At 55.7% G+C, this 23555-nt stretch overlaps 2 protein-coding genes across 2 annotated transcripts; one reads left to right on the top strand and one right to left on the bottom strand.

Annotated features, from left to right (window-relative positions):
* The first annotated feature begins 608 nt into the window (after positions 1-608).
* On the top strand, positions 609-7914 carry SKIC8 (SKI8 subunit of superkiller complex). Its single transcript, XM_004617625.2, has 11 exons — positions 609-765; positions 1006-1056; positions 1885-1912; positions 2121-2226; positions 2878-3050; positions 4092-4240; positions 4434-4527; positions 5112-5205; positions 5854-5946; positions 6667-6745; positions 7632-7914. Exons 2-11 carry the CDS (start codon positions 1045-1047, stop codon positions 7719-7721), a joined length of 918 nt encoding a protein of 305 aa, XP_004617682.1. The 5' UTR covers positions 609-765; positions 1006-1044; the 3' UTR covers positions 7722-7914.
* Positions 7915-9431: 1517 nt separating this feature from the next.
* DNAJA4 (DnaJ heat shock protein family (Hsp40) member A4) lies at positions 9432-22650 on the bottom strand. The gene is made up of 8 exons (XM_055141723.1): positions 22467-22650; positions 21514-21652; positions 14703-14883; positions 13542-13646; positions 11987-12214; positions 11687-11917; positions 9850-9950; positions 9432-9756 (listed from the first exon to the last, which is right to left on the bottom strand). Exons 1-8 carry the CDS (start codon positions 22556-22558, stop codon positions 9541-9543), a joined length of 1293 nt encoding a protein of 430 aa, XP_054997698.1. The 5' UTR covers positions 22559-22650; the 3' UTR covers positions 9432-9540.
* Positions 22651-23555: the final 905 nt, after the last annotated feature.

The following is a 23555-nucleotide window of genomic DNA, read 5'->3' as shown; positions in this document are numbered from 1 at the left end:
CCCGAGACCCTGCCCCCACCTCCACAGAGTGGCCTGTGGGCACCCTGCGTGCTGGCAGCGCTGCCCCTCGGAGGGCACGAGGCAGACCAGGAGCAGAGTGAGGGCTAACCCTGGAAGACCCAGTCCAGAGAAGGGCCCCGAGTCACAGCGCTGGACTGAGGACAGCGCCTGCGAGGCCCAGTGGGGATATCCAGATTGGTCAGAGTCTATTTGGGGTCTTGGAGGGCCCCACGCAAGGCAAAGGAGCCCCTCGCTCCGCACCCGAACGCGAAGTCCACTCGGGTCCAGCGGCGGGCAGAGGCCGGGTCGACCCCCGGGTCGACCCCGTGCTGCTCCTTCCCACTGGCCCCCGCGGCCCCGTTTGCCCTCTCCCGAGCCGAGCTTTCACAAGCCCTTTCAGCCCTCCCGAGCTTTCCCGAGCTTTCCCGAGCCCTCCCGAGCCCCCTCACCAGCCTTCCCGAACCCTCCCGAGTTTCCCCGAGCATTCCCGAGCTCTCCCGAGTCCTCCCGAGCCCTCCCGAACCCTCCCGTCCCATCCCGAACACGCCCCCGACCGCCCCCCCACCGAGCATTCCCGAGCCCTCCCGGGGGCGGCGGCGACTGGAGGACTCGACGCGGACCGAGGCCGGGGGCGGTGTCGGCAGCGGCGCGGAGGCCACGCCTTCCGTGTCGTCATTGCCGCGCGCCGCGAGGCCAGAGGCATGACGTCGACGGCGCGACGGCGACGGCGACGGCAAGCGGCGCCCATCGGAGGCAGAGGAGGTGGTGAGTGTCGCTGGGGTGGCCATCTGGGGTCGCCGACGTCTAGGGCTGGGCCGGGGTGCGTGGCCGAGGCGTCCGAGGTGGTTGCGGGCACTGTCCTCCCGCAGGCAGCACGGAGGGTGGACAGCAGCCCCGACCACGACCTGGGTGCGGAGGGAGGGCGTCGCGTCATCACCGGGTCAGGGACCCCCGTCTGCCCCAGTGATGGTGACCCCTTAACTGAAGCCGCTGGTGTCTCCACAGAGAGTTTCGACCCGTAGAACTGCGCCCGCAGTTGAGGAAATGACCAACCAGGTAAGCGTCATGGCGGGGGACAGCTAGGATCTGGTTCCCTAAGTGACCCTGGACGCACTAGGCGGCCCCAATCATTGAAGTTCAGGACAGTAGAGGATGGGCTGGAGTGACAGTACAGCGGGGATGGCGTTTGCGTTGCACACAGCCAACCTGAGTTCTAATCCCCTGCATCCTATATGGTCCCCCAAGCACCACCAGGAGTAATTCTTGAGTGCAGAGCCAGGAGTAATCCCTAGGCATCGCTGGGTGTGACAAAAAAAAAGCTATAAAGGACAGTAGAGGAGGAGGAGTTTATCCAGGTTTTCAGCCTTGTTTTGTGCTTGGCAATGTTGGGCATTGAACCCAGGCCTCTGACAGGCAAGGCCTGCGTTTTCTAGCTGAGCCACGCCCCCAGCCCTTGAACTAAGACTTTGCCAGCCTGCAGAGGGATCTTTCAAAGGGAACTGTAAAAAGTTCATGTACCAAAAGAAGAAAAGACCAAGGAACCAGAAAATGAGAGACTTATGTTTGTAAGATTAGAAACAGAGTTTGCAGGTTAGTATGAACATCCTGTGCTTGTGTACAGCGCCAGGCTAGGCTGGCTTCTTGGAGACCAGAGCAGAAAGAGAAAACACATTATCAGTGGATAGGAAGGGAGGAGAGATCACTTCCCTCAGGACAGTTTTTCTGGAGTCAGAGAAGGTCTGGGTGTCAGGTCAGTGACAGGAGTGGCCGGCTGTAGTGCAGTTATCTCTTGGGGACTGGATTTGGATAGGGAATTGAGGTACACATGCAGGGGGTCCATCTAAATCTGCCCATTGATCTAACATGACCCTGTTCTTTTTTCAGTACAGCATTCTCTTCAAGCAAGAGCAAGGTGAGCCGCCTGCCTGCTGGCATTTACCTGTGGAAGCTGTGCTGCCACAGAGCTTAGAGCATTTGTCCTGCTGATCAGGGCTCTGGGGGAGAACCAGCTCCCTGCAGTGCTCAGGGAACCGTGCAGTGCTGGGGAGAGAAACTGGGCCTCCAAAGGCAAAGTCTGGCCCAGCCCTTCGATCATTCACTCTTGCCTGATTCTGTTTTAGCACATGAGGATGCCATCTGGTCAGTCGCATGGGGGGCAAACAAGAAAGAATTCTCTGATACGGTGGTCACGGGATCTCTGGATGACCTGGTAAAGGTCTGGAAATGGTGAGTGCCCTTTCCTAATGGACACCCTTGGGAACGGGGTTTAAAGCTTTGTGTCTGGGGGGCTGGAGCTGTAGTACAGCAAGTAGGACATTTGCCTTGCACGCGGCTGACCCGGGTTTAATCCCCAGCATCCCATATGGTCCCCTGAGCACCACCAGGAGTAATTCCTGAGTGCAGAGCCAGGAATAACCCCTTTACATCGCTGGATGTGACCAAAAAATCGCAAAAAAAAAAAAAAAAAAAAAAAAGCTTTGTGTCTGGGCTCCTAACTTGTCTTGGCCAGAGAGCAGCCACAGTGTGATGGGGGATAGGCACTTTGGTTTTTGGGTCACACCCAGCAATGCTCCTGGCTCTATACTAGGGGATCACTCCTGGCAGTGTTCAGAGACCACATGGGATGCCAGGAGTTGAGCCCCTCTCAGATGCGTGCAAGGCCAAGCACCTTACCTGCTGTACTATCGCTGTGACCACCTCAAAGTCTAAATTTTAAAAAAGGAATCCCAGTGTCCTCCTTGGCTGTCCATGGTGTCTATGTCTCTTGCTCTCCTCTGCTTCTATCACTGTTGGTGACAGTCCTTGGGGCACAGAATTCTGAGTGCCAGGTGCAGTGTGTTGTTTGTAAAGAAATACCCCTGTCTGTCCCCATTGAAGGCATGATGAAAGACTGGAACTGCAGTGGAGCCTGGAGGGACATCAGCTGGGTGTGGTGTCCGTGGACATCAGCCACACCCTCCCCATTGCTGCTTCCAGCTCTCTTGATGCTCATATTCGTCTGTGGGACTTGGAAAATGGCAAACAGATAAAGTCTATAGATGCAGGTCCAGGTAAGGCTTTTACTCTCAGCGAGATGTCAGATTCAGAATCCCTATACAGAATCCCTATATTTGTTCAAGGGTAATTGCCAAAGGCCTGGGAACATGCTTGCCTCACACATGGCCCATGTGGGTTCAGTTCCTGGCATCCTGTTTGGTCACCCGAGTTCACCATGAGTGACCCCTGAGCCCAGAGCCAGGAGTCAATCCTGAGTACAGCTGGTGTGACCCTAAAACCAAAAATAAAGAGGCTGGGGGTGGGAGGTAACTTAGAAGTTTTAACACACATTCAGTAATTTATTTGGTTTGGGGCCACACCTGGTGATGCTCAGGTCTTACTCCTGATTCTGCACTGAGGAATTACTCCTGACAGTGCTCAGGGGACCATATGGAATGCCGGGGATCAAACTCGCGTCAGCTGCATGCAAGGCGAGCACCTTACTTGTTGTACTATCTCTCCAGCCCAAACTCAGTACTTAATTCGTTACTTAACTCTTAGGTTCTGTTTCCTAAACCTCAAAAGTGCTCAGTTTGAGACTGGAGACAGAACTAGATAGAAATTCTGGTACCATGTGTGCTGCAACGAACGTACGGCCATCATGTCTCAAGTGGCTGCAGGGTGGCTCATGTTCACAAGCGAGCAGGGTTTTCGTTTCTTCCCGTCCTTGTTCATATGGAGTGTAGTTCTCGCCATCTGTTTTTTTGTTGTTTAAAAATCCCTTAAACCCAATTAGTCCAGAATTAGCATTGTTAATAACGTAGATTTTTCCATATCAGGATACTGTTTCTCCAGTTAAAGTTTGGCAAACCTGGGGCTGGAGCAATAGCACAGTGGGTAGGGTGTTTGCCTTGCACGCGGCCGACCAAGGTTTGATTCCCAGCATCCCATATGGTCCCTTGAGCACTGCCAGGGGTGATTCCTGAGTGCAGAGCCAGGAGTAACCCCTGTGCATCGCTAGGTGTGACCCAAAAAGAAAAAGAAAGTTTGGCAAACCTTTTCAATCAAGGATTTTTTTCTCACTGTATTTTTTTTCTTCCTTCTTTTCTGTTCAGTGGATGCCTGGACTTTGGCCTTTTCTCCTGATTCTCAGTATCTGGCCACAGGAACTCATGTGGGGAAAGTGAACATTTTTGGCGTGGAAAGTGGGAAAAAGGAATATTCTTTGGACACGAGAGGAAAATTCATTCTTAGCATTGCCTATGTAAGAAAACACTCTGGTTCTCCATTGGCTCCTCTAGACTCTTGTATCTCGGGGTGCAGGTTCTACACTTGGCTGGCCAGGCAGCTGTTCTCTTGGCTGCCCATCGTCCCATAAGCCTACAGAGACTTGTTTGTATTTGGTGGAGATGGTTGGGAGTCTGAACTCTGAAAGGCCCATGTTTGTGCTTGCGCAGAGCCCCGATGGGAAGTATCTGGCCAGCGGAGCCATCGATGGAATCATCAATATTTTTGACATCGCGACTGGAAAACTTCTGCATACGCTGGAAGGTTTGGCTCATTTCATTTTATGCAAACTGGGTTAACAGGAAGAACTGCCCATGCATTCAAATGCTCCTAAATGGCTAGTGAGCGTCAGACTTGCAAAATACCTGTTGTCCCAAGATGTGATGAGTATAGTTCCAACCTCCATGTGTTTTGTTCTTGTACCCATGATTCGCAACCTGGGTGAATAGACTTTAATTTCCTGTTCCTGTGTCTTAGCTCTGCTGGTTTGCTTCTAGATCTCGGCAGTGGGAAAGACCTTGGTCTGCCCTGGTAGCTTGTGCTATTTCTTCATTTGAACCAGCGACTGAGTCGCAGCCTCCATTACGCCCCTGCCCTGCAGCCAAAGGCCTATGCTCGCTCGCAAGAAGCGAGACCGACTTCCATGTGGCCTTGTCTATTGCAGAAGGTTCTTTTCTGGGCAACATGTGCCAAGGTCTACTGACTCAGGAGGCGAACATTAAAAGGGGCCTTCGGTGCCCTCCTCTTCTGCCAGAATAGCTGGGCAGAGGTGCCGGTGGCTGCTGCCAACTCATGGGTGCTTCGGGGGACACCGATGCACCAGACGAAAAGGGTGTCATGCATTTCAGGCCACGCTATGCCCATTCGCTCCCTGACTTTCTCCCCGGACTCTCAGCTTCTTGTCACCGCTTCCGACGATGGCTACATCAAAATCTATGACGTGTAAGTGACTTCTGGTCCTCAGGGGCCCTTCGTGGCCTCTCGGGCCTGCTGTCCCCTCCTGGGTGAGTGCAAGGGCATCCAACAGGCTGACCCCACACCTTCTGCACCCAGTCCTGGAGGGGAGCATGCAGGGGCCCCGGCTGCCTCTTGCAGGTGCCATCTCCTGAGTGGGAGAGTGGGAGATACTGGCGTGGGGCCAACGGCTACAGCCTACCCAGAGCAGCAGGGAACGAATGGAGCATGTGTGTTCTTGGGCGGGGCTGTCCTCAGGAGGAGCAGGAGTCAGGAATGAACATGACAGGTCTGGCTCACCCTGGCAGAGCCAAGGACAGTGACTGATTCCCTCAAGACCCTCCAGAGACCATCCCATGGCACCGTCTCAGAAGGAACGCGATTCCACCACTAGCCCAGCCTCGTTCTGCCAGCTCACAGATGGTCTCTGGATACTTCTCGATCTTCAGCCAGGGCCCGGCATAGTCCACTGAGCCTCTGGTGTGGGTCTCCCTCCAGCCCCAGCTCCCACCACTACAAGATACACATGAATTGACAGTGCTGCTGGAGATGGGATGCTGGTGGGGGCTATGTGTCTCTCAGCCCACTGGGGAGCTATGGACATCTGTGTGTTAACTGGAAGCATTTCCCTCTCAGACAGCACGCCAGCCTGGCCGGCACGCTGAGTGGCCATGCATCGTGGGTGCTGAACGTGGCCTTCTGTCCTGATGACACGCACTTTGTCTCCAGGTACTTGTGACCCTGAGAAGCCCCCACAGGCCAGGAAGGGAGTGCCCCCTGTTGCAGTCCCCTCAGGCTCCTGGCTGTGGCCCTTCCTTCTCAGACAGCATTTGTTTTCTGCAGCGGTTTTGAAGTGTCTAATAGAGTTGTCCTTGGCCTGGGCAAAAATAGAGGCATGTAACCAGTTACACTCTCCTGGTTCCTGAACTCCCTGCTGCGTTCAGTACTCTGGGGGACATATGTATTCCAGAACTGACTCACTCTGTCGCGCTATTGGTCAGGTGGAATGTTTTTAGACTTCAGTGCTGTCCTGAACATTTGGAAACATGAAATGAACAGCCCAGCAGTGCTGTCCATGGGCCCAGAGGCCTCTGAGCACTGTCATTTGGAAGCTGTAATAGCTTCCCTGTTAAATAGGTGGGAGACACATCCAACTGGAGTGTCTCTGCTTGCAGGGGTGAGGGGACGGCCGGTCTCGTGGGATGCAGCCACCCGGAGGCTCTGAAGGTGCAGTCACAGGTGAAAGGGGGTTGAGTTTTAGATAAGATTTCTGCCACCTTTAGGACAGCAAGGAGGGCACTTGTCTTGTACACAGCCAACCCAGAGTTGATCCCCAACACCCCAGAGTCCCAAGCCCCACCGTCACAGGGTGTGGCCCCACAGACAAATATACAGAATATTCCAAGTTAAGTGATCTGAAAACAGCACCGAATAAGTCGTCTTCCACAGTTCATCTGACAAGAGCGTCAAAGTGTGGGACGTGGGGACGAGGACCTGCATCCATACCTTCTTCGACCACCAGGACCAGGTAGGCGCACTGGGCCTCTGGGCTGAGACCTGTCTCCTCACCTCTTCCCTGTGTGTGTGTGTGCGTGCGCACGCACACACACACACACACACACACTCTCATACACTCTCATATACCCCAGGCACGTGCACACATATACCCATGCACCCCCCCATACTCACACACACCCCCACGCTGACGCACACGGACACCCCACACTGACAGTCACACACTCCATGCTCCTGGGGCCAGACTCCAGCTGCCCTCAGACCCCCACCCTCCCACTGGCTGGAAAGAGGAAGGGCGCTGCCGCATTTGGGGAAATGCTGGATTCTCCTCCTCTTTTTTTCAGTTACTGCCTATGAAGGTGAGAAGATTTAATCCTGCTTTCTTGGATGTTTTGTTTTTTTCTTCTTCGGGGGCGAGGGGAGCATCCTACCTCGCTGTCCTGTGCAGGCATGAGATTCAGCACTGAGTGGCATTAACCATGACAGGCCAGTCCTGTCTGAGCACCTTCCTTTGGGATGAGGCTTACATGGCAGAGCCCTGTCCCCTACAGACTCGGTGAGGGTGACAGGCTGGCCTCCTAAGCCTCTGGTGACATGACTGTTCTCAAGGGAAGGAGGGGATGCACACAGTCTGCCGCTAGCTCCAGCAGGGACCTCCTGTGACCATGGGTCTCCGTCAGCCGGGCAGTTCTGGGGCTTTGGTCCTTGCTTGGCACACTTGCCTTGTGGAAATGAGGCTTTTAGGGGGGCGGGCATCTGGGCTGGGGTCCTGTTCTCTGGGGTCCAGGACGTGGCGCAGCAGCAACGTCATGCCTGGGTGTGGGGTAGAGAGTGAAGAGGCCTGTTCACGTGACTCAAAGCCTCCAGAGAATCTTCCCCCCTTTTCCCTGTATCCACAGGTCTGGGGAGTCAGATACAACGGGAACGGCTCCAAGATCGTTTCTGTCGGAGACGACCAGGAGATCCACATCTATGACTGTCCGATTTAAGTGCCTGCCTCCGGGCCGTGCTGTGGAAAGAGTATAGATGCAAGCGACCGGGCCATCCCTCACTGGCGAGCTTGTGTAGCAGAAGTAGTCTGAGGGTTGCAGCCAAGACTGAATTTTTCTAGATCTAACAGCTTCTTATGTCTTACTGGAAACACTGTTCACACATGTACATAAACATGTTCTTACTGCGGTCCCCTGGGTTTGGGCACCTGCTGCTTTGACTGTGTTTGCGGGAGGCCTGAGGGGCCGCTGGGGCTGCATAGGACACGGGGTGCTCGGGGAGTCTTGAGGCTGGAAGTCCAGGCCCTGTCCTCCAGGGTGGGCCTGTGGGAGCGCTCACCCTGCCGCTGGCATGTTAGAGGTGTACACTCGGCACCAAGCTGAGCCCACTGAGCGGTCTCTGAGGTTCCGGGTGGGTATCACCACTTCAACTACGTCAGACTCTAGCGCGGCATCTGGCCTCCCTGTCTGTCCATAGCGCCTGGCCAGCAGCCTCCTGGACCCTCTGCTGAGGTGGTTCTGGCTGACAGCCTGAAGCCGGTTGCTTGGTGATGACCACTTGGGTCCAGGGCTCTTCTGGACTCCTTTGGGTGGGCCGCGGCCATCAGATCATCTTGCCTTCTTGTGTCACCCTCAGACACAGCCTGGCCATGGGTGCTACTGGGATGTTCCTCAGCTCCACATGCAGGGGAGGCCCCATCCCTGCCGCCTCCTTCCTCTCATTCTATAGCAAGTGTCCCTGCCCGACAAGGATGGCCCGCCGTGAGCACCATCAAATGAGCTCAAGGACAAGCAATGCACAGTGCAATTCGATTGTACCAGCTGGGTTTTAATGTTAAAGTGACAGGCACCAAGGAAGTACAATCCAAGCCACACTCCCGATTCCTGGTCACGGTGGGAGCAAGGGGCAGGAGTTGGTGCCATTCTGTCCCTGGGGTCCAGGGAGCTTGGGTCCCTCAGGGGTTATGGCAGGGGGCTAACCACTAGCTTGAGCAGTGGGCACAGTGGATGTGTCCACCACCTGGAGAAATGGTTCCTGCCAGCAGGGAGGCCCTCCAGCAACTGCCTGACAGACCCTGACCCCTGACTCAGGCGTGAGAGAATCGAGCGGACAGCCATGCCCCGGTCCTGCTACAAGACACACAGACCCAGGGAGTCCCTGGTATGCCCCCAGTCATGCTCTGCCCCCTCAGCCCCTTGCAGAACCCAGTCGCCAGAGCTGGCAGCCCTTTGCAGTGTGGCCGTGGGCAGCAGGCAGCCCTAGGTGGAATGGGCAGCACTGAGCTCTATGCCTGTCCACACCACCAGTCCAGCAGTATCCCCAGCCGCTCAGCGGCACTGGGGTGCTGGGGCAGGTCCCTCTACAAGCAGGCACTTGGGTGGAGTCATTGCACACAGAACCACGTGGAAGCAGACGGTCAGCCCGGCACTAGGGGTCCCCACCACGAAGGGCTCCAGACAGACCCTGTACCGTGGTGGGCACCAGGGGCATGAGAAAACAGGCTGCAGCCACAGCCGGTCCACAGAAGTGCTGCATTCCTTGGGAGGGCCCCCTAGATGCCTTGCAGCCCTAGGGTCTCCCTGGGAGTGGGGCTAGGGGTACCCCAAAATCTGCGTGGTGCTGAGCCCCTCTTAGGCCACACTTGGCTGGCAAACTGGAATCCGAAGGGCCCCTGAGAGTGAACACAGATTCCGCACGCAGGCAGAAGGGACTGGCGACACTTCAACATTTACATATAAATTAAACTATAACTGAGTCACAATCAGAAGGAAGCCGGGAGGGCCGCCCGGGCCGGCCGTCGCCATCATGCGGTCGCCATCACGCTGTCTGGCACTGCACCCCGGTGCGTGGCCCGTCCTCGTCCTCCTCGTACGCCTCCCGGTGCTGCCGCCAGCTCTGCTCGCTCGGGTCGAACTCCTTCAGCTCCACCTGCTCCATGTCCTCCGACACCCTCACTTCCTGCCGTGGGGGCAGCAGCGCTTCCAGCTGAGGGAGCTTGTCCACGGGCAGCCAGTGCTTGTCAGGGAAGACCACCTGCCAGCAAGCCAGAAGCCGTGTCTCACCTCAGGACGCGCCACCGGGAACAGCCTGCCACCCGCCTCCTCTGCCACCCCACGCACCACCTACCAGGAACTGGATGATGAGGATCCCTTTCTCCAGGGGCGCCTTGTAGATGGGCATGCCCTCATCGCGCACGCATTTCAGGTCTCCGTGCCTCACCACCTCACCTGCCGCCGGGAGCAGGAGTCAGCACCGGGGCCCCCCAGGCTTGGAGGTGCTGCTGAGGAAGGGCCCCGATGGAGGGGGTTGGGGAAGCCTCAAGTCTGGCTCATGGGCACCGGCCCCTCCCACCGCCGAGATGTGATCCCGGGGGCCGCACGCATGTGCGGCCTCTCCGCAGCTGTACAAGCGTGAATCCAGACCCAGCAAAACCTCTTTCGGTGTGAGCAACTCCTCGCAGAATGTCTCCAGCCTGAGAACTAAGCCTCGGCCCCGTGCCCGCCCGGGAGGGGAAAGGTATTTCTCTCGCGCGCCTCTTTCTCTCCGGGGATGAAGGGCGCGGTGGCCGCCATATTAAGACGACCATAGATTGGGTTTTCAAGCCTGCAATTATCTAATATCTGGAAGAAATCTCCCTGGACTTCTTGTTAAAGTACAGAAATTCAAAACCGCGCGGCCGCTACTGCGGCCGCGCGACCTTATTTGTCTTCACAGTAGGTCTGAATCTAGTGGGGTACTCCTAACAACAATAGGGAGGTTGGTGTTTAAATATTGAATGTAACCAAAGTAAACAGAATGTAAAATGAAACATCAGTTACAAGGTAGGGGGTGGGGGGGCGGGATGGGAGGTGTACTGTGTGGGTTTTGTTTTTTTTTTTTTTGGTGGTGGTATATGGGCACTGGTGAAGGGATGGTTGTTTCAACATTGTATAACTGAGACTTAAGCCCGAAAGCATTGTAATCTTCCACACGGTGATTTAATAAAATAAAATTAAATTTAAAAAAAAAGAAAAAACGTCTGGCTCATGGCCACTTGCCTCTTTGTTTTCACCTGGCTGGTGACCAAGTTGGGTGGCAGAGTGGAGACAGAAACACCCCCAGGGTTCCAGGCCCCCACCCCTTGTGGAGGACACAATATAGCCTGTGGTCCTGGGCCCACCCCAAGTCTAAAATGCTTTTTGCCTCCAAATATGAAAAGCAAAGGGCATGTCCCAGAAGTGGGCTCATGCTGCAAATGCAGGAAGGACTGGGGGCAGGTGCTGGCCCTCCCAAGGGGCCTAGCCCCAGACTGTCCCAGTCTCTCAAATGGCTCTAGTGGGGACGAGGGTTCTGTACCCTCGTCTCTCTGCTTTGCCCAGGGGTCACCCTATCCAGCACAAGCCTCACATCTCTGGTTCCACTTGGGCTGAGTATGTGTCTGGGCCACCTGTGTGGATGGTGTCCAGGCAGTGCCGCCAGCAATGCTGCGTCGCTGCTCAGGGACTCCTGTGCGGGCAGCAGCAGGTGGGGACGGGCTGTCCTTGCAGGTTCCCCTCTCTCTCTCTGACTGGGTCACTTGAAATCGTCCCCAACTTGTGATTTTAGAAAACACTGATGAGGTGTATGTGCCTAAGGCATTTTTCATTGTGCCAGAGAAGGGAGAGGCAGAGAATAGAGGAAGGCAACCCAGGAAGACAGACTGGAGAGCAGCAAGTGAACACGGGGAGGAGGGGAAGGGAGGCTGGAGCACAGGGAGGAGCGGAGAGAGAAGCTGGAGCATGGGGAGGAGAGGGAGGCTGGAGCACAGGGAGGAGGGAGAGAGAGGTGGAGCACGGGGAGGAGGGGAGAGGGACTAGAGAAGGGGTCTGGAGGAGGTCGGGTGGCTGGAGATGGGCTCCCCTGGGCCTGAGATGCTTGTTGCCCTGTCGTCACCCTCCCTCCTGAGCTGACCTGCCCCTCTGGAGCACGCAGACACGAGCATCACCTGATCTGGACGTGATGACGAGGGTCCGCTCATCTAGAGTCTTGATGGTCTTCTTGAAGCCACAGAGAGCCTCGGAGAGCTGGATTTTCATCTTCATGATCAGATCGTGGCCGCGTCTCTGAAAGACACCGTGGTCCTTCAAGTCCAGCACGATGATGACATCCCCAGGCTCCAGCTCTGGCTCCTGGTCGCCTTCTCCGTGGAACAGGATCTTCTGCCCGTCTTTCATGCCTGTGGGACATCAGCCCTTGCAGCAATGGCTCAGCCACATGCACCCCCAGCCTGGCCCGGCTGCCTCACCTTTCTCCACATGCACCTCGATGACCTTTTTCTCATGGACAACCTTGGCGCCCAGGCAGGTCTCACAGCGGTCCTTGGGGCTGATGCACTCGCCCTGGCCCTTGCACTCGATGCACACGGTCTGGATCTGCTGCACCATGCCCGGCCCGATCTGCTGGATGTGCACCTGCACGCCCCGCCCCTTGCACAGTGGACACTTCTCCACCGACCCCTTCTTCCCGCCGATGCCTGCAGGGAGGTACAGGGTTAGCTGCACGCTGGACAAACCCTGGGTTCTGCTGGGCTTTGAGCGGCTCAGTGGCAGCAACCGGGTCTTCACGGACTATCTGAGACTGACCACTGGGGGCTGTGCTTCCTCCACCCAGCCCTCCCCGCAGAGTGGAAATGTACCAATGTTCTAGACGGACGGGGAGGTGGGGGGGGGAGGAGTCAAGCAATGAGGCCAAGGGGACCTGCTGACCACCCTCTGAGGCCAGCATTGGTCTTTTTTTTTTTTTTTTTTTTTTTTTGCTTTTTGGGTCACACCTGGCGATGCACAAGGGTCACTCCTGGCTCTGCACTCAGGAATTACCCCTGGCGGTGCTCAGGGGACCATATGGGATGCTGGGAATCGAACCCGGGTCGGCCGCGTGCAAGGCAAACGCCCTACCCGCTGTGCTATCACTCCAGCCCCAACAGCATTGGTCTTGAGTCACCAAATCTGACACTCACTGTGTCATATCTCTCTCTGTCCCTCTAGCTTTTTCTCTGTTTCTTCTCTCTCTCTTCTCCTCTCTATTGCTGTCTCTCTGTCTCTGTCTCTCTTCTCTACCTCCTCTCCTTGTTCTGGGCCACACCCAAGGTTCCTTGCGAGCCACATGTTCCAGGGAATGAATTGTGGTTCCCACATTGAAGTACATGCTCCATCCCCCTGGGACATCACCCCAACCCCAGACTTGACTAAGAAACTCAGAGAGGTCACAGAGTTTGTGACCCAAACTCTTTGTGACATTGTGGGGCCAGAACGGAAAGGCAATGGGGAAGACGCTCACCTTGCATGCCGCCGACATGGGTTCCATCCCTGGCATCCTATCCCCCAAACACCACCAGGAGGAAACCCTGAGTGCAGAGCCCTGAGCATCGCCAGGTGTGTCCCCAGGCCCCCCACCAAGAAAAAAGAATCAAAGACATTCTCATCAGGGCTGCCAGCTGCCACTCCTGGCCGGGCCTCCTGACTGCCCAGTCTGCTGTGGCCCCAGAGCCCAAGCAGGGCTGTCAGGCCGAGGCCACTGAGATGTCACCTCTCTTCCACTAGAATATTTCTCTGGCAATGCTCGAAGAGCCTGTGGCATCAGGGGCAGAACCCATGGCCCTGCCTGTCCTCTGAGCACTCCCAGGGTCTAATATTAACTGTGTGGCCAGATGGGGGACACGACAGGTGTCAAATAAAGCAGAGTCCAGACCACCCGCTGGCCCTCCCTGGTGGGCCCTCTCAGTTCAGGTTTTTTTTCAGCATCAGGTAGTTTCAGTGTCTCAGGTCTAAGGGGACGAAACTGGGGTTCAGCAAACCAGTCACCTTCGCATTTCTCACAGATCACATTCTTCTGGAGGGACAGTTTCTTTGTAGTGCCGTTGTACAAATCTTCCAGAGTCACAGACAACTGGTGCACGACATTCTTGCCTGAGCAAGGGAGAAGCAACGTCTCAGGCCCAGCTAGGCCCTCCCACCCTCCCCCACCCAGGCCCGCCCACATGTCTGCCAGCACCCCTCTGCACTCTCAGCTGCTTGGGGTCACAGCTTGCTATGGTCACACCTAGCCTCTCTCTGATGACAAGAGTTGCCCTCTTGGGGCCGGAGCGATAGCACAGCGGGTAGGGCGTTTGCCTTGCACGCGGCCGACCCGGGTTCGATCCCCGGCATCCCATATGGTCCCCCAAGCACTGCCAGGAGTAATTCCTGAGTGCAAAGCCAGGAGTAACCCCTGAGCATCGCTGGGTGTGACCCAAAAAGAAAAAAAAAAGAAAAAAAAAGAGTTGCCCTCTTAAGGAGCTCAATACTCTTTTGGTTTTTTGTTTTTGGGGCCACAAAAAAATCAGGGCTTACTCCTGGCTCTTCACTCAGGGATCACTCTTGGTGGGGCTCAAGGGACCCCATGAGATGCCAGGGACTGGATATAGGTCCAACCTTGCACATGGATACAGGTCCATATGCAAGGCCAGCCCTCAGGGGTGCTCAGTCTGACTGACAAAGCAGGAAGGCCGCACCCCGAGGAGCAGCAGCTAAGGAGGCAGCATAACAGGGGGTGACCCAGGGCCAGGGTCAGTCTATCAGATTCGCTGCCAGCTCTGCTGCCTGGAGCAGGAGGTGCACGAAGTTCCTCACATGGCAAGAGGCATGGGGAGTGCCCAGAGCAGGCCAGGGAGGCCCTATGCTGTGAGGTCACAGCAGAAACCAGGCGTGAGATGCAGACCCTGCTCAGAGCCGCAGCTCTGATAGAGCACAGGCACCCCAAGTGAGCTGGGACAAGCCACCGATCGCTCGGCCCAGACCCTCCACTCTCTGCCCACGGCCACTAGCTCTGCCCGTGGGTGGGCAGGGGTCTGGTAAGCCTGGAGGCGTGACTGTGACAGACTAGTGAAGCTGATGGTCCCTAGCGTGATGATGGTGCCCTTCTGGTCCCAAAGACATGGACAGCACGGCAGCGACACGCCTCTCTCAGGCCATGGGGGCGCGTACCTCTCCTCTCCCGAGCCATCCGCCCTCCACCTCCAAAGAACATGTCGAAGATGTCCATGGGCGAGGAGAAACTGGGGCTGCCTGACGTCCCCTCCTTGATTGCCTGCTCGCCGCCCTGGTCATAAATGTCCCTTTTCTTCGGGTCTGAAAGCACTTCATACGCCTGAGAGATGAGCTTGAACTTGAAAAGGAACAAAGATGAGAATAAGCTGGAGGCCCATGTCACTCTCAGGAGTCAGGACCTCCCAGTCACGCAGGAGGCAAGGCCCCACCAGCCTGCAGCCCCACACTCCCCTGCCACCCAGCACATGCCAGCAAGTCCTCTGCTGCCCCCTCATGGTCCCTCCTGCCCATACCCACACTGTGGCCACTGAGGGGACACCAGGGAAGGCCTTGCACAGGGAGGACACGAGAAAGAAGACAGCATTTTCCCTTCAGCTAAACCGCAGCCCAATCAAAGTCGAGAGGTCCCCTGGGCCACGTGTGCTCCCTAAGGCAGCAGGTAACAGAACTAAAGTCACCTGGTCACCAGAACCAGAGTGGTCTGAGGTGGGGGGATGGGCAGGTCCACTTCTCTGAGATGGATGGAGAGATATTGATGCAGCAGCACCAAAACAATACCCCAGATCCACCTTGCTCCCCCTCCATGCCACAGCCAGTGGCCCCCTCTGCAGGGCCAACTCTGATCTCTTCATGGACCCCCATCTCTGCTCTGACCCCGTGTACCAGGCCCCACCTGGCCCAGGGCCCTCAGTCCAATCTGTTCCCTGGTGCTTCTCTGACCTCCCAGCCCCACACATACTTGGATTTGGAGGACAGGGTTGACTGTCTCTGTCCTCTGCATGATCCCAAAGCCTGGGTGGGGGCAAAGTGAACACTCCTTGCACCAATGTCCCGGGCGTGTGGATGTGATCTTAGTGAGCCCTGAGTCAAGTGACTGGATTCAGTCATTGGAAAGAAGCACTGAGTGCTTGCCTTACTTGTGCAAGACCCTGGGTTTGACCCCCAGCACTTCAGGGTCCCCTGAGCACTCGGCTGGGAGTAGCTCCCTAGCACCACTGGATGTGGCCCCAGATCAAAACTACAATTGGAGCTGGAGCGATAATAAAGCAGGAAGCGTGTTTGTCTTGCAAGCAGCTGACCTGGGTTCAATCCCCGGCATCCCATATGGTCCCCAAACACTGCCATGAGTAATTCCTGAGTACAGAGCCAGAAGTAACTCTGAGCTTCGCTGGGTGTGACCCAAAAAAGAAAAAAAAAATTTTTTAATTTAAAATAACTACACAACTGAGCAAAGAAATCTGTAAGTGGCTGTGATCAATTGAACTGGAGTGATAGCACAGTGGGTAGGGCATTGGCCTTGCATGTGGACGACCCAGGTTCGATTCCTCCGTCCCTCTCAGAGAGCCCAGCAAGCCTCTGAGAGTATCCCGCCCTCACAACAGAGCCTGGGAAGCTACCCGTGGTGTATTCGATATGCCAAATACAGTAACAAGTCTCACAATGGAGACGTTACTGGTGCCCACTCGAGCAAATCGATGAACAACAGGACGACAGTGCTATGACAGTGCTACACAAGTGAAACATTCTACAAATTCAATGCAATCCCTCTGACATACTTCAAAGAGATAGATCAAACATTCCTAAAATTCATATGGGACAATAACCCTTTCCCCCAAAAGCCAAATCAATCCTTGGGGAAAACATGGAAGGCGTTCCTTTCCACAATTTCAAACTGTACTACACAAACCATAATGCACAAAAGGAAAAGGAGAGAGAGAGAGCAAAAGGAAAGTGCCTCCCATAGAGGGTGGCTGGGGGTGGGGTGTGAGGTGTTGGGGGATGGTGGGAAGGAAACAGGAACATTGGTGGTGAGAAATGTACACTGGTGGAGGGATGGGTGCTGGATCATTGTATGACTGAAACCCATTATGAACAGCTTTGCAATGGTCTATCTCATGGATATTCAATTAAAAAATTTATTTTAAAGTAATGTGGAGTTCATGCCAAATTCAATCAACTTAATCACGAGCTGAATAAATAGCAGTACTCCGTACTCCTTTATTTAAAAAAAAAAACAAACTGTACTGACAGTGCTGGTAATTAAGGCAGTGTGGGACTGGAACAAGGACAGGCCCTTAGATCAATGGAACAGAATTGAAAATCCAGAGACAGAACCTCAGGTATATGGACAGCTAATCTCAGATAAAGGTGCAAAAAGTATCAAGTTGAGCAGGAACGCTGCATGCATGAGTTGTGGTGCTAATCATATGCAAAAAAGAAAAAGAAAAAATCTCCGAAGGACTAGAGCCATAGTACAGCAGATCGGGTTCAATCCTTGACATTCCGATAAGGTCTCCCAAGCACCGTCAGGAGTGATTGCTGAGTGAGGAGCCAGGAGTAAATCCCGACCCTGCCAGGTATGCTCCTCCTTCTCCCAAAAAAGAAAGAAAAAAACTCAGACCTCTTTCAAATTAAAATGGATTAAAGACCTCAGTATCTGACCTGAATCCATAAGGAACCTAGGGGAAAACATAGAACTCTCCGTGACACTGAAGCTAGCGGCATCTTCAAGGATGAAACATCATTCACCAAGCAAGTGGAAGCAAAGGTAAACTGTAGGATAACATAGCCTCAGTAGTTTAGGTTTATTGGGTTACTCCCGTTACAGTGCTCCTATTCCTCTTTGTTTATTTGTAGCTTCTTTCTTGGTGTTCTGTTGACTTGTAAATAATGTTTTTCTCTTCTCCTTGAGTCCTTTGCATAGTTTATTCAGAGCAAGTCCTTTTTGTATGGACACAGGAAGACTTAACAAATGTTATGCTTTTGTAACCTGGGAGTCATTTGACTCTACATGATATTTTCCTCCAGGGCATCTGTTCTCTTGACCTAAGCCTCAGCTGCCCTTACTTCCTAGCACCCCCAAAGCACGGTCCCAACGTGGGACAAGAAGGACCCAGGGCAAGCGGTGAGTTGTGTGCTACCCTGGCATCGAGATGGGCCTGGCCAAAGTGCCTAATGCTTAACTATAAGTTAAGAGCTTGATCATGGACAAATGCTGTCATGATCCAAACAGTGATAACTAGATTTGGACCCTGCTAGGGTGAGGAATGATTAATCTGGCCTGAGTGCTGTGGTCTGAGCCTGTGGCAAGATGTTGCCAGGAGAGCTGCCTTGCAAGCCTCAATGTATCCCTTGCTATGTCCATACAAAAATAACTAGTATTAAGATGTTAATAAGTTCCTGGACTAAGGAAAAGAAAAAAACCTTAAGAGTGAGGAAGGGCTTTGGAGTGCCCTGCCCTCAGGAAGGGCTTTCTTATGTTGATTTTGCGACCTGGCTGGTTGTAGCCTAGAGGGCAAGGTGGGAGAGACAAGTAAGTAGGAGGAGAGAGAGAAGCCAGAGAGAGAAGCAGCAGTTGAGCAGTAGATCCAGAGAGAGGCTGGAGCTGGGAGTGCGGGAGATGAGAAAGCTTGAAGATTGAATAAACGGTAACTAATCAGCAACCAGCTTGGTCCTCGTTCTTCCTTCGCCTGTCCTTGACCACCGGCCGTCCCGATCCAGTCCACACACTGCGGTTCCAGAGCACCGAACGCGGGTGGTGAGACAGAGCCGCCCGGAGAGCCCGCGAGTGCACTCGCCCCCCCTCGGCGTTCTTTAGTTTTTTACAGTAAACAACTAGGATTACACTAAATTAAGAAGCTTCTGCACCCCAAAGGAAATGGTAACCAGGGTACAAAGACACTTCCCAGACTGGGAGAAAAGATTTGCTTCCTCCACCCCATTCATCTTTTTTTTTTTTCTTTTTGGGTCACACCTGGCCATGCACAGAGGTTATTCCTGGCTCTGCACTCAGGAATTACTCCTGGCAGTGCTCAGGGGATCATATGGGATGCTGGGATTTGAACCCGTGTCGGCTGCGTACAAGGCAAATGCCCTACCCGCTGTGCTATTGCTCCAGCCCCCACCCCATTCATCTTATAAAGGGTTTAGATGCAAGATATATAAAGCACTGGGAGAACTTTACAAGAAAAAAAGTCCAACCCCATCAAAAAATAGGGAGCAGACCCCCCAGCCCAGGTTCTGCTAGAAGCCCCTGCAGCTACACCGCACTCCCAACACCTTTGCCGCATGAGCTGCCTAGCTTCACCACTTTACGGCAAATCTTTCGAGAGACATCAAGGTGACAAGGCTCTCAGGCACACCAGCCATGGGCTGAAGAGTCTGGTCCCCTCGTGTGACCAAGAATTATTCCGGTTCTACTGCTTCTGGAGCTACTTGAATTCCACAATGCTCACAACTCAGTAGGACCGCAAATGAGCAAATGAGGTCGGAAAATTTGCATACATGCCAATAAGCGAAAACCATAACACAGAAGGGTTCCTTCCACTCACTGGAAACTCAAAGAAACTCGTGAGATGTAACAATTCTCACAAATTTTCTTTCACTGAGCAACTTTTGATAATTCTATTGACCATTTTATTATAACAAACACAGAAAAATTAATTATTTATTTCCAACATCCCATAAGTCCCTCAAGCCCTGCCAGGAAATACCCCTGAGCAGAGAGACAGGAAGTCCTAAACACCTCTGAGTGTGACCCAAAAACAAAAAAGGGGGCTGGCCATTTACGCAGCAATGGGCCATGAGAAATAGCAATGACTGTTTGCTCATTTGCTGCTCCTCTGTGAACAGATCTGGAGAGCATCATGCTGAGTGAAGTCAGTCAGAGGGAGAGGGACAGACACTGAATGGTCTCTCTCACATTTGGGCTGTAATAACGTCCAAAGGCAAGAGAAATAGCGAGCATGAGAACTGGTTTCCAGTAGGAAGACTGTCCTTGGAGTGAGGGATTAGAGAAGGGACCGCTGCCACATAAGCGGAGGGAAGTGGTCACTCAATGCTGAAAGAGCTTATAGAGAGTGTCTTCTAGAGAGGGGACAGTGTGGGGGGCAGCAGTCCTGCTGGAAGGGTTGGGGTTGAAACATTGTATGCCTCAAACTCAGTCATGAGGAACTGCGTGATTCAGTGATGCAATTCAAACAAAGAGCAAAAGTGCTGGAGGTAAAGCTTGCTAGAAAGGAGGGTGTGCAGGAGCTGCTGGGTTAGCAGGAAGTTCAGGTCGTCCTGGGCCTTCCTTGGATTCTGGCATTTTCTGCACGGTCATGCTGTCCTCTATGACTCTCTAACTTGAATATCTGTCCTTTTTTAAAAAAAAAAAATAATTGTTTTGTATTTTGAGTCATATCTGGCAATGCTTAGGGGGTCTCTCCTGGCTCTGCACTCAAGAATTACTCCTGGCAGTACTCCGGGGACCATATGGGATGTCAGAGATCGATCCCGGGTTGGCTATGTACAGGGCAAATGCCCTCCCTGCTATACTATTGCTCTGGCCCGGAACATGTCATTTAAGCTAAAAAGTGATCTAAAGTTGGCCTAAGGAGCAACTGTGTCCAGGGCTGGTCAGCAGGTCAGACTCAGCTGCATGATGGGCCCTCTCTGCCCCCTGCAGATGAGGTCAGAGACAGCACAGAGAACTTGACCGCTGGGTAGGGGTGCCTAGCAACCGGACAACAGGGCCCAACACAGATGCCAGCCAGCAGCCTTCCCACTGGCCAGCGAGCGAGGAGGGAGCAGGTTCAATCTATTTTTGAAGAGACATTAATAATGCAGCGACAAACGCAGGGGAGGAAATCAAGAAGCTCTACCTGTGACAGAGAAGTGGCCATGGAAGGAGAGGGGAGGAGGAGGAGGGCAGGAGGAGGGGGAGGAGGAAAAGGAGGAGGAGGGCAGGAGGAGGAAGAGGGAGAAGAGGAAGAGGAGGAAGAGGAAGAGGAAGAGGAGGAGGGGGAGGAGGGGGAGAGGAGGAAGAGGAGGAGGAGGAGGGAAGAGGAAGGGAGGAGGAGGGGAGGAGAGGGTGAGGGGAGGGGAGGGGAGGAGGAGGAGGAAAAGGGTATCTGTGCTCACAGCCATGTCTTCAAACTGCCTCCTCCCACCTGCCCCCATCAGTCCCTGCATTTCTGACTGCAGTATGGTCAGTCAGTGACCCCTGTCCATGGCCTGCACCACCCATCAGATGTGTGGACCTGGGGGCTGAGTCAGAGCTGGAGGAGGGCTGGGCCAGAGTTCAGCTCGGGACCACAGCCCTGGCCCATGCAGGAACTGAGCTGCTCTGCTGAGGCCTCACCAGAAGCTTCTGAATGTAAATAAAGCACCTGCTGGGACAAGCCCTGCAGGGCAGTGCCCACTGGGTTGTAGCCAGTCCCACAGTGAGGAACTGGGCGGTCAGTGTGGCCCCCCCACTGCAGGGTCTGAGGGTACAATAACCCACAATCCCCATGGAGAAGCTCCCACCAGCTTGCAGAGGACTTGGAGAACGCAGGCGGGCTGTCCGGGGGTTTGAAACGCTGCAGTAAGCGCCTAAATATAGACAGGAGAGAATGCCAGGGCCTGGCATACAAAGGACTTATTTTAAACTAGTGACGGGCACAGTGGCACATGTGGCTAAAAATAAAGGTCTGTGTCCAGCCACTGCCTCCGGGGAGCACTTCCAGCTGAGTGGCTCCAGGTGGGGTCTCTGACAAGGCATTTCCAGGGGTAAGCGGAGGAGAGAGGCCGCCAGGTGCCTTCAGCCCCCCAAGACACCCCCACACTGAAACACCCCAGGGGGAGGGTGCAACTGTGGCCCTAGGAGGTCCTGGCCACCTGCTCCCCCAGATCCACTCGCCCAGCCGCGCAAAGGGCCTCCGGGCTGGGCACAGAGAGGACAGTCACCCAGGGGACTCTCGGGGCCGTTCAGCGCCGGCCCTACCTTCTCGCCCTCGTCGGGATTCTTGTCGGGGTGGTACTTGAGTGCCAGCTTGCGGTAGGCCTTCTTGATCTCCTCGGGGGAGGCGCTGGGCTTCACCCCCAGGATGTCGTAGTACTGCGTCTCCTTCACCATCTTGTCCCTGGGCCGGGCGGGCAGGTCAGCGCCCCGGCCCACGCCCCGCCGGCCCCGCACTCGCCCCGCCGCGCCCGCCCGCCCGGCCCCGCCGCCCGCCCAGCTCCCAGGCGGGACGTGACGCCACAGGCGCCAGAACCGCCCCGGGTTCGGCGGCCCGCCCCGCCCCGCCCCGCGCCCGGTCCGCCCCGGGCCCGCCGGACCCGCGCCCGGGCCGCGCCCGAACCCGACCCCAGACCCCGGAACCCAGTCGGACTCCGACCCGCGCCCGGGCCCAGTCGGACCCCAGCCACAGCCCGGACCCCAGCCGGACACAGGACCCCGACCCGCGCCAGGACCCGGACCCGCCCCCGGCACCGACCCGGGCCCCAGCTGAACCCCGATCCGCGCCCGGACCCGACCCCAGACTCCTCCGGGCCCCAGACCCCAGCCCGGACCCCAGGCGGGACCCCGACCCGGACCCCAAACCGGACCCCAGGCTGGACCCCAGACCCGCGCCCAGACCTCAGATCCGACCCTCAACCCGACCTCAGAACCCAGACCCGACCCCTGACCCGCGCCTCGACCCCAGACCGAGGGCCCGACCCTAGACCGGACTCCAGACCCGACCCCCGACCCCAGAACCCAGACCCACACCCGGATCCAGGACGAAGTCCCGACTCGGGACCCCAGACTGACCCGGGAGCCCAGACCCGACCCCGGACGCCGGACCCGCTTCTCTGCACCTAGCCCTGACCCTGAGCGCCTGACTCCAAGCGCGCGGTCTAGACCCTCATCCCTGAAGCCCACCTGGAGACCCCGCCCCCAGGGCCCCACCTCACCCTTGCTCCTCTGGCGCCGTCGCCCCCGCGGGCTCCTCGGGCGATGACTCGGCCTCCCCCGAGGTCCAGCCGTGTCCGCCGCCGCGGGCCATGGCGGGGGCCTTGCGGGGCGGCTTCTGGGCGGGGGGCGCCCGCCGCCGCGCGTCCCGCCGCCCCGCCGCGCCCTTGTTCTTGCGTTGGTCCGTGGGGCCTGCGGGTGAGGGTCCTGCGGGCAGTGCCAGGCCGGACCGTGCCGCGCCCGCGCCCGCCTCTGCCCGGGGCGTGCCGCTTCTGTGCGGTCACCGGGTGGGCGGGGCAGCGGCCAGCGGGTGTGGGCACCCTGTAGAAAGGGCCAGGGGCGGGCGGGCCTATCTGGAAGCTGCAGGCGCGGCCCTGCCCTGCCAGCCACGGGCTGGGCATGCACGGCGCGTGCACCTGAACAGCAACCACAGGTGCAAGGGTACGAGGTGAGAGGCCTTGGGGCGCCTCGCTTGTGGGATTGCTGAGCTTGTGTTAACCTGCCCACTGCAAAGCCAGCTCTGCCAGCCCACTACCTCAAACCTCAAACCAGTCCAGGCCAAGCTCAGAAACGGTCTTATCACACTCTGCGACTTTCTCATCAGTTAAAGCAAGCAGACACGAACTCAGGGCTGAAGCCAGATACGTGGTTAGCTGGAACACTTAAAAACTTTTCTACTTGGCTGTGAAAAGCGCCACCTAGTCTGACCTCGGTTATTCCCAGGCATCCCTGCATCCTTGGCCTGTCGTATCCTGTGTCCCAGCTCCCTTTTAGCAACCACCTGCTTCCCTGATCAGCGCCTCCCTATTGCCAGAGTCCCTGGGCCAGGAAGCTTAGGGCTGTCCCAGCAGCTCTTAAGCTCACTGAGGTTCCAGGTCCCTGCTGCCACCTGACCCTCCATGACCACTATCTCTCAGTGCAAGGCTGGGCGTGGGCTAAGCCTCAACTGGGAACTCTCAGGGTTGACTTGGGTCGCACCCAGTCCAGTGCCTCATACCTTACCTGAGTGCAGTGCACACACTTTGTCTGTCTCCAGCTGACACTGAAATCCAGTGCATTTCACTAGACTGAAATCAGGCTGCCAACTGAGC

This window comes from Sorex araneus, chromosome 6, assembly GCF_027595985.1.
Source record: "Sorex araneus isolate mSorAra2 chromosome 6, mSorAra2.pri, whole genome shotgun sequence".
NCBI lineage: Eukaryota > Metazoa > Chordata > Mammalia > Eulipotyphla > Soricidae > Sorex > Sorex araneus.
The sequence above is the reverse complement of the archived record's forward strand: the minus strand, read 5'-3'. Positions and strand labels throughout refer to the sequence as shown.